General features: G+C 41.5%; 1 protein-coding gene across 1 annotated transcript in view; it reads right to left on the bottom strand.

Moving 5' to 3' along the window:
* Positions 1-13,381, bottom strand: part of CACNA2D4 (calcium voltage-gated channel auxiliary subunit alpha2delta 4) — a 206,037-nt gene that overhangs the window by 184,673 nt on the left and 7,983 nt on the right. Inside the window, exon 2 of the mRNA XM_054988696.1 lies at positions 12,110-12,191. Within this exon, the coding sequence (XP_054844671.1) occupies positions 12,110-12,191 (82 nt within the window). The remainder of the gene's footprint in view (positions 1-12,109; positions 12,192-13,381) is intronic.

Here is a 13,381-nt window from a genome sequence, read left to right as displayed (position 1 = left end):
CCATCAAAACTTGAGAAGAGCTGACAAGTGTCCAACCTGTGTCATTTGTCACTTGTAGCCTGGCCGTGAGACACAAGGGGAGACTAGTTTAAGTCTTGCCTCCTGTGCTGTTTTTTAGGTCCGAAACCACACTGGGTAGCTGCTATTTCCTGAAACAAGTAAAAGTATATCTACCACGGGCATTCCAAATGCGGGAGGAAGCTGGTCTCACCCTACTGGAGAAAACATAATGTGATTCCCCCTCCCTTTTTGTTAAGTCTGTACACATCCTAATTTTCAAGTGTGCTTTTAATGCAGCAATAAATAGAAATGAACATGTTGTAATTAACTGTGACCTATTTCCATTTGCCTCAGTAAAACTCAGGCACCTGATTCCTATTATATGAATAGATAGGTATTTTTGTATTCTGGGTAGACTCTCTTATTTAGTCTGTGTTCATATGAGGTGAAGTTTGCTCATACCCCAGAAAATGTTTGTCCTTAAGGTTCTACTGGACTCGAATTTTGTTCTTTTACTACAGACTAACACAGTTACCCACCTGAAACAATTTTAGTCTATTTGTCTGTTCACTGCTCTCAATGGAAGCCTTGAGCCATGTTCCTAATTTTCATGTGTGTGATTAGTTAGGATATGAGCTTATAGCACCTACCCTTTGGAACTCCCTGTGCTAGGAGAGTTCAGTCCCTATGCCAGAGTCTAACCAGATTGTGTCTGAAGAAGGGAACTCTGACTCTTGAAAGCTTACATTGAAAATCTTGTTGGTCTCTCAGGTGCCACTGGACTCAAATCCTACTGTTCTACTGCAGACCAAAATGGCTGCCCACCTAACAGATCTAGACCTGCTTCGTGTCAGAAAGGTCACTGTGGCACTGTACCATATGTCCTCTAACCATAATCTGGGCCTTCTGCTAACAGAAAAGAACTTTTCATGTATTAAAACTTTCCCTAGTAGACAGTGACAGTGCTGCTGTTTCTTTTTTCTTCAGTTCAGCTGGTATCTGTTTCAAAATTGTTATTAAATTTGTATTTTCTATTGAAAATTGACTTTGTAGTTCAACTTGGAGAATTTTCTTAAGTTCAAAAGTAATGCATATAAAACATATAACTAATAAATGAATAGTAGATTTTGTAGCATCTCCTAACCTGAATCCACTGCCATTCATATCAACAACACAACAACAACATTCGATTTATATACCGCCCTTCAGGACAACTTAATGCCCACTCAGAGTGGTTTACAAAGTATGTCATTATTATCCCCACAACAAAACACCCTGTGAGGTGGGTGGGGCTGAGAGAGCTCCAGAGAACCATGACTAGCCCAAGGTCACCCAGCTGGCTCTAAGTGGAGGAGTGGGGAATTAAACCCGGCTCTCCAGATTAGAGTCCCGCGCTCTTAACCACTACACCAAACTGGGTCTCAACATATTGAGAGCATATGAGAGCATAATCAACATATTTCAATACTGAATTAACACGTAACAAATAACACACTGTAAAAGTTTATTCCAATTCACTGGATTTGGCTAGTTATTTTAAGTAATTTCATGTACTCAGTTTCATGTACTGCATGGAACAGCAGTGGTTAATTTGTAGAAGAATTGCACACTTTTGTTTTACAGTGAATTAGCAGATCTCACCAATCTGCACATAAGAGATGGTAGGAGGAACAGTTTGTCTGCAAGGGGGGAAGGAATAAACATAAGTGGTTGTGTATTTTTTTAAAAAACACATACTATTGTTAGAAACAATTAAATGAGCAAGGTATCCATGCCAAATCCATTTGCTTTAAAACAAGAGTAAGCATTTGTCCTGTGCTGATAACGCTGCTGTAATTATTATAGGTATAAAGAAAACTCTCACATCAAACGCTCTTAATTCTTTTGTGTAATTTAACTTTGGAAGTGTGGGCCTCTGAACCCTAAGTAATCACTTTTTATCCATACCACTGAAATCTGAAATATTTTTTTTTAATTCCAGTTATTTTCATACTGAAAGGCAGTCTGAGTTTGTTTCCTAGGAAGTGCTGTTAAAAACACCAAAGAGCCAGTTTGGTGTAATAGTTAAGTGGCAGGACTCTCATCTGGAGAACCAGGTTTGATTCTTCACTCTTCCACTTGAAGCCAGCTGGGTGGCCTTGGGTCAGTCACAGCTGTTCAGAGCCCTCTCAGCCACATCTCACAGGGTGATTGTTGTGGGGATAATAATAACATACTTTGTAAACTGCGTTAAATTGCCCTGAAGGGCAGTATATAAACTGAATGTGGTGGTGGTGCATAATCTTTGTGGGGGAGGGGTTCAGCACATTCAGAGCCATCTTCCTTTTGGGCAAATACAGTATTTTGAAATAGACACCCACCTTCATTGACACTTTCACAGTTCTTCCCAAATTATGTGTAATCCCCACTGTGTTTTGTTCTTTGATTTACCAGCTTCCTAAAAAGGCTAAACTAGATGTGATAGCAACAGACTTCTTTGTTAAAATCCAAGCCAATCCCAATTACAGAACAGATGTGAGGTCCAATTTTAGAGCTAAAGTGACACACGGTTAAAAAGCACATGCCAGCTACCTCTGTGTAATCTTTCCTACCAGGAATTTTCTCCTAGTCAATCTCCCTTCTAATAATGAAGCCTGGCTGAAAAGAACAGAGACTTGGAGGACAAACTGTAAGCCATGAGTGGGAGGAAGGTTAACCCTCACCGATGCACAATTTTTGTTATAAAAAAAAAAAGCCCCCCTGCCAGTATATGATTGGGGCAGATGCTTAAACAAATGAGTCTACCATCATCAGTTTGGCTTAGCAACAGGGAACCTATTTCTGTACTCAATGGACCATTCTTATGCAATAAATGTGTAAAACTCAATTGCTTCAGAATGGCAACATCATGCCAGGTTCATTGTCAAGTCATCCAAGCGGGTGCCAGGGCAAACTTATTGCTTTCTCGGTCAAACCCTGATGATTACGGAAAGAAAAGGATTTGTTAAATGAAATTTGATGTCTTGCTTGCAGTACCCTATGTGTGATAACACAGAAATGAGGACAAGAGCAAAGATGATATACGTTGCTTCCTCAAGCCACCTAAGTGGGATGCTCCAATCCCATGATGAAATTTAGCAGCCAAGCAGGGGAAGTGAGTGATTAGCTTAGGCAAGACTGTTCAACAGAGCAATATTTCCAGGCAAAACCACGTTCACTGCCAACCAGAAATAGACACAATCATAGCACTGGAGGGATTTTTTAAAGGACTCAAGAGACTGCAGCATTGATTCATACACAGGTGATCCAGCTCCCTTCAGAAAGCTCCTCACCCTTATCCTTTCTCCAGACTAGACTGTATCAAACATCTTTTGTGAGACTTTGGTAGCCCTTAAAAAAGTAAATAAAAACAGAGGCCTTTTTTTGTAGAACGTTATGGACCCATAAAACAACCAGCAGAGTAAAAACAAGGATCCATAAAAACGACATGCACCAAAAAGGGATAAATCTTCTTGGTAGTGCTAAAATTAACTGAGTTATGCTACAACAATTCTGCATACATACCTGGCAGTTGTGCTTCTCATGAAAAAGAATAATGATCTATATAAGTAATGTCAAAGGGCATGTGTCAGAGAAGAAACGCCCCAATGAGAATTTATGAGCTTGCTTTAGAAAAGGAAGGCACAAATCTGGGGAAGAAGGGCGGGCAGCTAAGGAGTTCTTAGCACAGCACCTTTCTAGGCAATGGGGCACCAGAAATGTGATCGTTGAGCTCTATTGCTTAAAAAGAAGCAGGGCAATAAATTTAAAATTGAACTACAAATGTTAAAATGGTGCAAAGGAAAAGCAGATTTCAAAAGTTGTCAAACCATTCTTTATACGAGTAAATTCTCCTGCGATCTGTAAATAAAGCTTGTGAAAATAATTGGTTTTTTTCTAAGTATACAAAGACTATGTCTCCTGAAACTTTGGTCAAGAAGCTTAGCTGCTTGCTAGGAAAATTTCTTTAGCCCAATTCCCCCCACCCCCGCGCACACACACTTCTCTTGCTAGTAGCTGTTTGAGAGAAGCCTGTCTCCAAAGTCTCTGCTTGCTTTGACCTTGGAGATAAGATAACGTGTTCTGCTGTTAGAGAGAGCGAGCCTCCATGTATAGTCTTGAGCCAATTAACATCCCTGACTAATTTGCATCTGCAAGATTGACGGTTGGTGCCAAGGACTGCAGCCTTGGTCTCATCCCTCTTGTGAGTGACATCAGCATTTTGCTGCCTGATTGGTTGTAGGGCCCCACACCACTGAGACACCAAAATGGCATAAAAACCAATTATCCAACATGGATTCCAGATTAGGCTGGTCAGGTCTAGTCTCGTCTCTCTGGAGGCAGAGATCTGGACCTTCAGATCTTGTTTGTGCGTCCTGTGAGAGGTCTAATTTGAGACTGGATGGAAGCTCAGGCGACCACCTGGTTGCTTTGCTGAGAAAAATCACCAACAAGGGGGGAATATACACTTCCTCAACAATTGAACCAACAACAAGAAAGGAAGTGAACTGAGGCGTAATGAAAGTACAAAATATAATTATAATATTAGAATTAGTCCACAATGAATACAATACTTGATTATCAATGATAAGCATCAAGGTAGGACATTCAAAAGGGACTCCAATGAGATACAGAGATAATTTTTCAGTTCCAATAAGCCCGTAGTAAGTAACTGGCGTTCTGAGGTGATGATAACCGTTGCGGCTATAATCAGGCCATGTAATCCTACAGCGCTAGAGATAAATGATGTTCCGAGATGGTAACAACCGTTCCGGCTGTAATGATCTTCAGTAACGATGTCAAGAATTACAGTACTAAGAAAAATGGCAACGAGCATAAGCCGGCAGTTTTCCACTTTCTCGTTTCAGAACAAAAATATCCTTCCTCAGGCCACAGTATCTAGAGAAACAAATTTCAAACAACACTAGTAACACGCCATAAAATAAGTTCAAACATCAACCGTATGCCAATCAATTACGCACATACAAAAACCAATAGGATAATTTTCCACGAACAGTACAGCAAGTGATCCATCAATTTGCAGGTAATATCCCATTTCCTCTAGGTCCCTATAAAGTTACCCTTCAATTAATTGGTAATAGTACTGGGTGCAAAAACCCGGGAAATTAAAGATACATAACCATATATTGCACTCAGCCGGTATATAAATACATATGAAATATACAAATGCAATGTGCACGAATTAATACATCTTAAATAATCCTTATATGACTATACCAATATGTACAGATTAATACTAATAACAGGTCACCTATTATTTATTTATTTTTTATCCGGTTTGATGCTCAATTTTTTTATTAGACAAGGGGAGTCGCAAACTGATGGATCACTTGCTGTATTGTTCGTGGAAAATTATCCTATTGGTTTTCGTATGTGAGTAATTGATTGGCATATGGTTGATGTTTGAACTTATTTTATGGCATGTTACTAGTGTTGTTTGAAATTTGTTTCTCTAGATACTGTGGCCTGAGGAAGGATATTTTTGTTCTGAAACGAGAAAGTGGAAAACTGCCGGCTTATGCTCGTTGCCATTTTTCTTAGTACTGTAATTCTTGACATCGCTACTGAAGATCATTACAGCCAGAACGGTTGTTACCATCTCGGAACATCATTTATCTCTAGCGCTGTAGGATTACATGGCCTGATTATAGCCGCAACAGTTATCATCACCTCGGAATGCCAGTTACTTACTACGGGCTTATTGGAACTGAAAAATTATCTCTGTATCTCATTGGAGTCCCTTTTGAATGTCCTACCTTGATGCTTACCATTGATAATCAAGTATTGTATTCATTGTGGACTAATTCTAATATTATAATTATATTTTGTACTTTCATTACGCCTCGGTTCACTTCCTTTCTTGTTGTTGCTTTGCTGAGAAGCCTAACCATTTTGCCTCTTGATTAGAGCCTTTGTGACAACCCTGGGTTTATTTCTGCTGACTTACTGGTATATGTAGTTAGAGCTTATAAAGCTATAGCTATTTTTTGTTTTATCCTCACATTCTGTCTCGTGTCTTTATTATGACCTTGCAACCTTAAATAAAATAGTGCTATTATATTTCTTGTGTGGTTTGTTGACTTAGAGGTCTCAAAGCCTTAAATCGTTCAGCGAAAACCTCCTTTTTATAACCCCTCGAGAACCACCTACCAGAAAACTATTTTGCTATAAAGACTACCTTGCAAAACCATTCTTGCAGAGCTGGCTTTGCTTTGCTTAATTCCCTTACAGACTGGGAGTGTGTCCTTTCACTCTTGTGCTTTGGGGAAATACCAAGGGACTGGTGGCAGCTTTATAGGGCAACTGGGGGACTTTCCCTCACTTGCCAGTTTTGTAAATTGTGTGAACTGGGCCCTTTCCAGATGGCTTACCTGCACCCACAACGTCGCGCCACGTCGCGGGGAAAACGCAAAATATTGTGTTTTCTCGCACGAGTTTTCCACGACATCGCGCAAAACTCGCGCGAGAAAACGCAATATTTCGCATTTTCCCTGCAACGTGGCGCGACGTTGCGGGTGCAGGTAAGCCATCTGGAAACGGCCCTGGCCTATGGGGCTCTGCTGGCTCTTCCCCTCAGCTGGGTTGAGGCCACCAGCCCTGTATTCCGTGATAAGGCTAGTAAACATAAAGGAAATGCCAGCAACTAAATGCTAATTGCTCCCATACCTACTAGAACTGCACAGACATATTGGATAAATTAACATCCTTACTGGGCATACATTAAGTTTTTAAAGAGGTTGCTCCTATTAAACTTTTTTTGTAGAAGCTAAATAATCTTGCTGAACAATGGAAACTTCAACTAAATCAATTAAAATGTTATTTATTCAACAGAGAAGCAAGCTAGCTGATTTCATTGTTGTAAAATGTAGTATTATTGGAGGACAGGATTTCTGGATATGGCAGGTTTTTTTAAACTATGGAACTATGGGACAATAAATTAAGGCGCACTGGTTAAATGGTGCTCTACTTTTTTATTGTCTGAAAATTCTATTCATCATAAAACTAAAACAATTTGTCCTATCAGTCTGAAATATAGCAGAGAATCAATCTATTCATGTGACAGTTTTTGCATAAGCAAAACACATTCATTTTTTTCTGATCTCAATTGTGTCAAAAAGTCAGAAATATTTCAGGGTGGGTGGCCTTGCTGGTTTGGTTAAAATCAGTTTATAATAATATTGTTATGAAGTTTATTGTGGTCCAGCAAGTAAGGAGATGATGGAAACAGAATGGGACAACAGACTGAGAGGAACATGAGCCACGAGTCTCCCTGATTCCCATCTCCTGTTGGAAGAAGTTAAGGACTTTACACTGCTCCTTGTCTCCGGTTACAGAGAGGGACATATGATAGAGACAGAGAGGTAGAGAGGTATGTGCATCCCACCTTCCTGCTTGGGCTATCCCTTTGGTATGTAGATTGCTGTTCTCAGGGGCTTCCTTCTTTTCTCTTTCTCCCTTGCTAGCACACACATTTTCTTTCCATCTTGTAAACATGGAGGATACAGGGCTTGCTTCCTGCATCCATCCGCATCTTAGCTTAGATAAATTAGGACCATATATCTTCTCTTTCCTATCCTGAGTGGAGTTCCTAAAATAAAAGGAGTCTTATTTTCTTTACTAAAGGAAACAATCTCCATATAAGCTTATTATCTCATCGGCATGCATTCACACACTGAGCTACATACTCTGCTAACACCTGTTACTCCACTATGCTGTTGTTCAGCAGTCCATCAGAGGATTGGCAGCAGCAGGTCAATCAGGGAGCATGGGGGAAGGGGGAAAAAGACTGTGTTGGGGAGAATTAAAGAGAAAAAGAATGCCTGTGCACATTGCACATTGGCACCTATATGTTTATAGAGAGGGAGCCAAAGAGAGAAAGATAATGCCATGATAAATCAAACAGTAAGAGTGCCTGTGTGGCAGTGTATTTGGGAATGCCTGGAGGGAAAGAGAAAATGCTTGTATGCTGGAGTGGTGCTGGTGGAGACAGAATGCTTCTCTGTGTTGGGAAGCACGAGAGTAAAACAGAGAATGTCTGTGGCCAGTAGTGAGTGAGGAGTACCTGCATATTAGACATGGGCACAAACAGAAAAAACAAACATGGTGTTCGTTGTTCATTGCCATCCACGAACAATGAACATTGACAAACATGATCCTGTTCACGAACATGTTCATTGTTCATTGTTCATGGGGGCCAGCAGACTCTCCTCCAGCCATCCAGCTCCCTACCGCACCACTCCCAGAAACCCTACCTGACCAGGAGCAGGAAATGTACCAATAATAAATAATAGCTTGGCCCCAGAGCCTGGCAGCAGCCCTGGAACTTGAAGGGGTAGATCCCTACCGCACCACTCCCAGAACCCCTACCTGAGCAGGCAGCAGGAAAGGTACCAATAATAAATTATAGCTTGGCCCCAGAGCCTGGCAGCAGCCCTGGAACCTGAAGGGGTAGATCCCTATCCCACCACACACAAAGAAAATTCAAGTTCCAATGCACTCTCCCTGTCTTTCTAACAGCAGCTGTCTCTCCCTGAAAGCCAGAGCTGGGAGCCCCCCTCCCCTCTGGTCTTTTCCTCTTGTAACAAATTTGGAGCTGCAGTCCACACTTGGAAGGAAGACCTGCCTGTCAAGCTAAATTGGGCTTAGATTGAGGTTTCCAGGGCAACAGCAGGAGTTCAGACAGAGTTCAGACAATCCCTGCCTAAGTTGCCAAGGGAATTGATTGCAGGTGCCAGACTGTCTGGCTTGACGAACAGCAATGAACAGCAATGAACGAGGCTTGCAATGACCACTTGTTCGTTTAGAATGGGGCCTCATGAACAGCTTGTTCGCAAACAGCAGATTGGGCTGTTGGTGGTTTTTTAAAGTTCGTATTGCTGTTCGTGCCCATCTCTACTGCATATGTATAGATCCATGGAAATTTAAAAAATGTAATGTGTGAGAATGTACATGTGGGGGTTAAGGAGTGCCTGTATGCACAATGCCTGTGCTTTTTAGAGCAAGGGTGACTTTTCAAATGCTTTACACTTTTCTCTTAAGAGAATGTAAATAAGAATGTTTTCCTGTTATGTGGTTGCTTAGTCATCTGTATTACACAAGCACTTTTTTTCCTGCCACATGCTGTTCATGCATGACAAATTTGGGAGTCTTTTCCAAGTTGCAGGCCTTCCCTGCATCCTCTCAGATGGGCATATATATTAATAACTCATGGCTGATGCCAATGAGACGGGGACTCCTCTATCACCACTGCAGCCAGAAGACCATCTGCCCCATGATAGAGCCATGGGAGAGAGGAGGAGGCAGGCAAAGGTGCTATCGCAATGTATTTATTTTTTATTGTGTAAATTTAAAAAAAACCCACATGACACAAACGTCCTTCTTAGTGTAATATCTGAAAACGGCACGATCCCAGATGTGTGAGGTTCCCTTGTATTGTTTCTATCGCTGCAAAAAGCACAGTTGCCAAGGAGATGATTTCAGCTCCCAGTGGCTGAATTCCTTCCCTGACCGGCAAACCTCCCTGCCTAGCCAATGCCAGCAAAAGCATGCATAACAGGTTTCAGTCTACTGGAGGATGAAAGGTACGTTAGGGCGACAGTAGGGGTAACTGGATAATCTCATTGCAGCCAGCATGAGAGCAAAAATGTACAGAAAGAGGCCAAAGGGATCCCAGGGGAGGGATATTTTCAGAAGGAAAATAAGAATCTGGAAATACAGTCCACAAAACCTTACAACACAATAGATCTATTTCAACTCTTCAAAGTGCAACAATACTTTTTATTGTTTTGCTGTAACAGGGCAACACAGCTACCCCTCTCCTGGATCTTGGATCAGCAATGATAATGGGGGTGGGGGGAAAGCTCAGCTTAAAGGGCTTTTTATTTATTTAATTTTCTCTGCGTTTGATCCACATTTTTCTTATCTCATGAACTGTTCTGCTTTATTACATTTTTAAAATTTATTCAAAATGAGCACAAAATGTATGGTAAGGAACTGAGGCAAGCTTATAGGGGGGTCTAGGTGGTGTTCCTTTTCTGATTACTCTCACAGGCCTGGCAGGATTTGCTATCTTTCCACTGAGCCTGTAAATTAGAGATGTTCCACCAGGTGTATGCTTGAGGCTAGGACAGGCCTCCACCGGCCTTAGGGTTACCAGCCTCCAGGCAGTAGCTGGAGATCCACCGGAATTACAACTGGTCTCCAGACCACAGAGATCAGTTCACCTGGAGAAAATGGCTACTTTGGGGCGTGGGCTCTATGGAATTATGCCATGCCAAGGTCCTTTCCCACCCCAAACCCCACTTTCTCCAGGTTTCTCCAGGTTTCACCCCCTAGATCTCCAGGAATTTCCCAACTTGGAGCTGGCAACCCTAACCGGCCTTGTAGGAGGAGGAGGAGAATGATTTAAACCTCCCCATCAGATCTGTCCACCACCCTGATTTTGTATTATAATTGACTGAGGTTTTATAATGTTTTTAATGATTTTATACTGTTTTTAATGATTGTATGTAATTATGTTACTGTGTTTTTAAATGATGTGATCCGCGCTGAGCCCACTTGTGGGGAGGGCGGAATAGAAATCCAATAAAATAAATAAATGTATCTTGAAAGAACGTGTGGGAGTAACTATTCATGCACTGCCTGCCCCCTTACGTTGAAATTAGGGGATGGGGAGTACAGGCCCCAATCTGTGCTGCTCATGTGCACGCAAAATGCGCACGCACTCTGGAAGCTCTCCAGTGATGTCACTTCCGTTGTAAAATGGGATCCCTAAAACTGGCCCCAAACATAGAGTTTTCTTGTTAATTATTTGGTCTCACTGAGCCCCTGTAACTTCCTGTTTTACACTGGAAGTGATGTTATCAGGAGTTCCAGAGCGTGCGTGTACCATTTCATCTCATGCTTCAAGGTCCCTGGCTGCCTCCCCCCTTCTTTCCCCCCCACCAACCAGGTGAGCAGGACCAGGGGGTGAAAGGTGGGGGTGGGGATTCCCCACTCTCTCTGGGAGGCTGGCATCCTTATGCTCATTACCTAATAAGTTTGGTGAAGACCTGAAAATGTCTTCCTTGATTCTGGGTGTGGTAGGAACCCATGCTCCAGAGTAAGCCAAGTAAAACCTTGCTTGGCCTATTTTGTGAAGCAAGACGGTTCATCTGAACTCAGACTGCTGAAAGGCTCAGACTGGGAGTTTGATATGTGAAAAAAGCAGCAGGGGTTCATTGTGACTTTTTGCCTCTTGGGGGCAGGAGACAAAACTTGACATACTTGGTTAGGGCTGAAGTCTTTCACTCTCTTTCTTAGTTGGCAATTGGACCTTCCTTCTTGTTACTGGTTTCATTTTGTATATACTTTGATTTTAAAAATTGATTTTATATTTTTAAAATGTTGTTAGCCTCCTCAAGAACTGCAGTGTGGGATGAAAATGTTTTATAGAGAATAAATAAATAACATTATCAGATCTTTTGTCTTTCACTTCATTTCCCCCTTTTAAATGCATGTTTTGCACAGCTGTACCCATCTACCATAGATACTTTGCTAGTAATTTCTGCTAATTTCTTTAAACAAAAGCTGAATCCAGCTGCTTCACAAACCCAGAAGCAAGTTGCTTTGCAATCCTCTTTCATGGTTCCCTGCTTTTCTCATACACATTTGGTCAAACTGCTTCCGATTTGGGGTGAATTTGCATGCCTGAGTTCATGAGGTACAATTTCACAAAAGAATTAGCATAGGGAAAGAATTATAAACCAAAACCTAAAGATGAAGGGGAGGAAATGTATGTTAATGGAAAACCTATGCAGATTACAATGTGAGCAAAAGCGAAATGAAATGTGGCAAGAGTTACAAATGGACAGAACACAACATTTTTGGGGTGACCTTGCTGGTAGTGCAATATCCTTATGTTTAGAGGGTAAAAAATTGGAAATGAATTCAAATGATCATGATGAAGCTCAACAAACATCCTAATGTTTCCTTTTTTCCTATAATACAAACCATTTAAAACAGAGAGAAATTAGAGAATGTGTGCATGAAATTTTGTTGCAGATATATATATTACTAAGTTAGCACTTACCTTCTGCAATAATAGAGAGCCGGAGTATTTTGCGACGATGTAATACAGGTCTGCGCCAAAACTATCAGCCCAAGACTTCACTCTACATATATGAAAAAAGAACAGTCAGCAGTCAGTTACCTCCATCTTTCAGAATCAGCTGGACAGAATTAGCCATTGCAAAGCTAAAGCAGAAAGGAGAGGGGTGAGGGAAAATTTTGTGCATGTACCAGCCATCATCATTAAACAGCAGGGACATCTCCACCACTAGGCAAACTAATAGACTTTGAGGAGTACCCAAGAAGCAGGAGGATACACCTTTACCAGCTTGATGGGAAGCTTGGTGTTGGCCTCTTTAATTTCTCCATCTGTTGACTCTGGACTTCTATAACTGCCATGATGGGGAAATGGAGCGCTCTTGAAGAGTTTGTTTTTGTTTTTACGTTGTTCATTTTGAGTGTCCAGTAAGTGAAACATTCTAGACTTCTCACTTTTCTCTTTATTGAAGGGAATGCTAAAATCATAGTTTGCTTTGGGCTGGCCCTGTTAAACAGAAATCAAAAGTTAAGCAATTGCTGCCGCTATACTCTTGGACATAGTATTCCATGAGAGCGCAGATTGATGATGTCATCATCCTGCTGAAGTTACTGGGCTTTATATGTATGCAATGGAACAGACGGGCACACAAGCAACCTCTCCTGCTATCAGGACTGCTAAGAGATGGATGGACTAAGGGAGACAGCATTCTGGAGGCCATGGTGTAGTAGTTAAGAGCGCGGGACTCTAATCTGAAGAACCGGGCTTGATTCCCCACTCCTCCACGTGAAGCCAGCTGGGTGACTTTGGGTCAGCCACAGCTTCTAGGACCTCTCTCAGCCCCACCCACCTCACAGAGTGTTTGTTGTTGTGGGGATAATAATAACATACTTTGTAAACCACTCTGAGTGGGTGTTAAGTCATGCTGAAGGGCAGTATATAAAACAAATGTTGTTGTTGTTATGGTCACTTTGGGCATTCATAGAACTAGGTAAGTCATGTGATTTGCTATTATTGTTGTCACTTTGGGGATTCATAGAACTAGGTAAGTCATGTGAGATTTGCTTTTAATATGGTATATACGTTAGACTTTGGTAGTGTGAGGATGTCTTCGAAAGAATCTTCGATTGGGGCCCCTGGTTCTAATGGAAGTATCAGTGCAGGTCAGACAAAAAGCAAATTCTCCACAGTGCAAAGTGAAAAGAAGATTTGGCCATAAAAGGCCATCTCAAATGTCTCCTAACTGGAGCAAGGGCA

This window comes from Eublepharis macularius, chromosome 9 (genome assembly GCF_028583425.1).
Source record: "Eublepharis macularius isolate TG4126 chromosome 9, MPM_Emac_v1.0, whole genome shotgun sequence".
Classification (NCBI taxonomy): Eukaryota; Metazoa; Chordata; class Lepidosauria; order Squamata; family Eublepharidae; genus Eublepharis; species Eublepharis macularius.
This window is presented reverse-complemented; position numbering and strand designations above follow the sequence as displayed.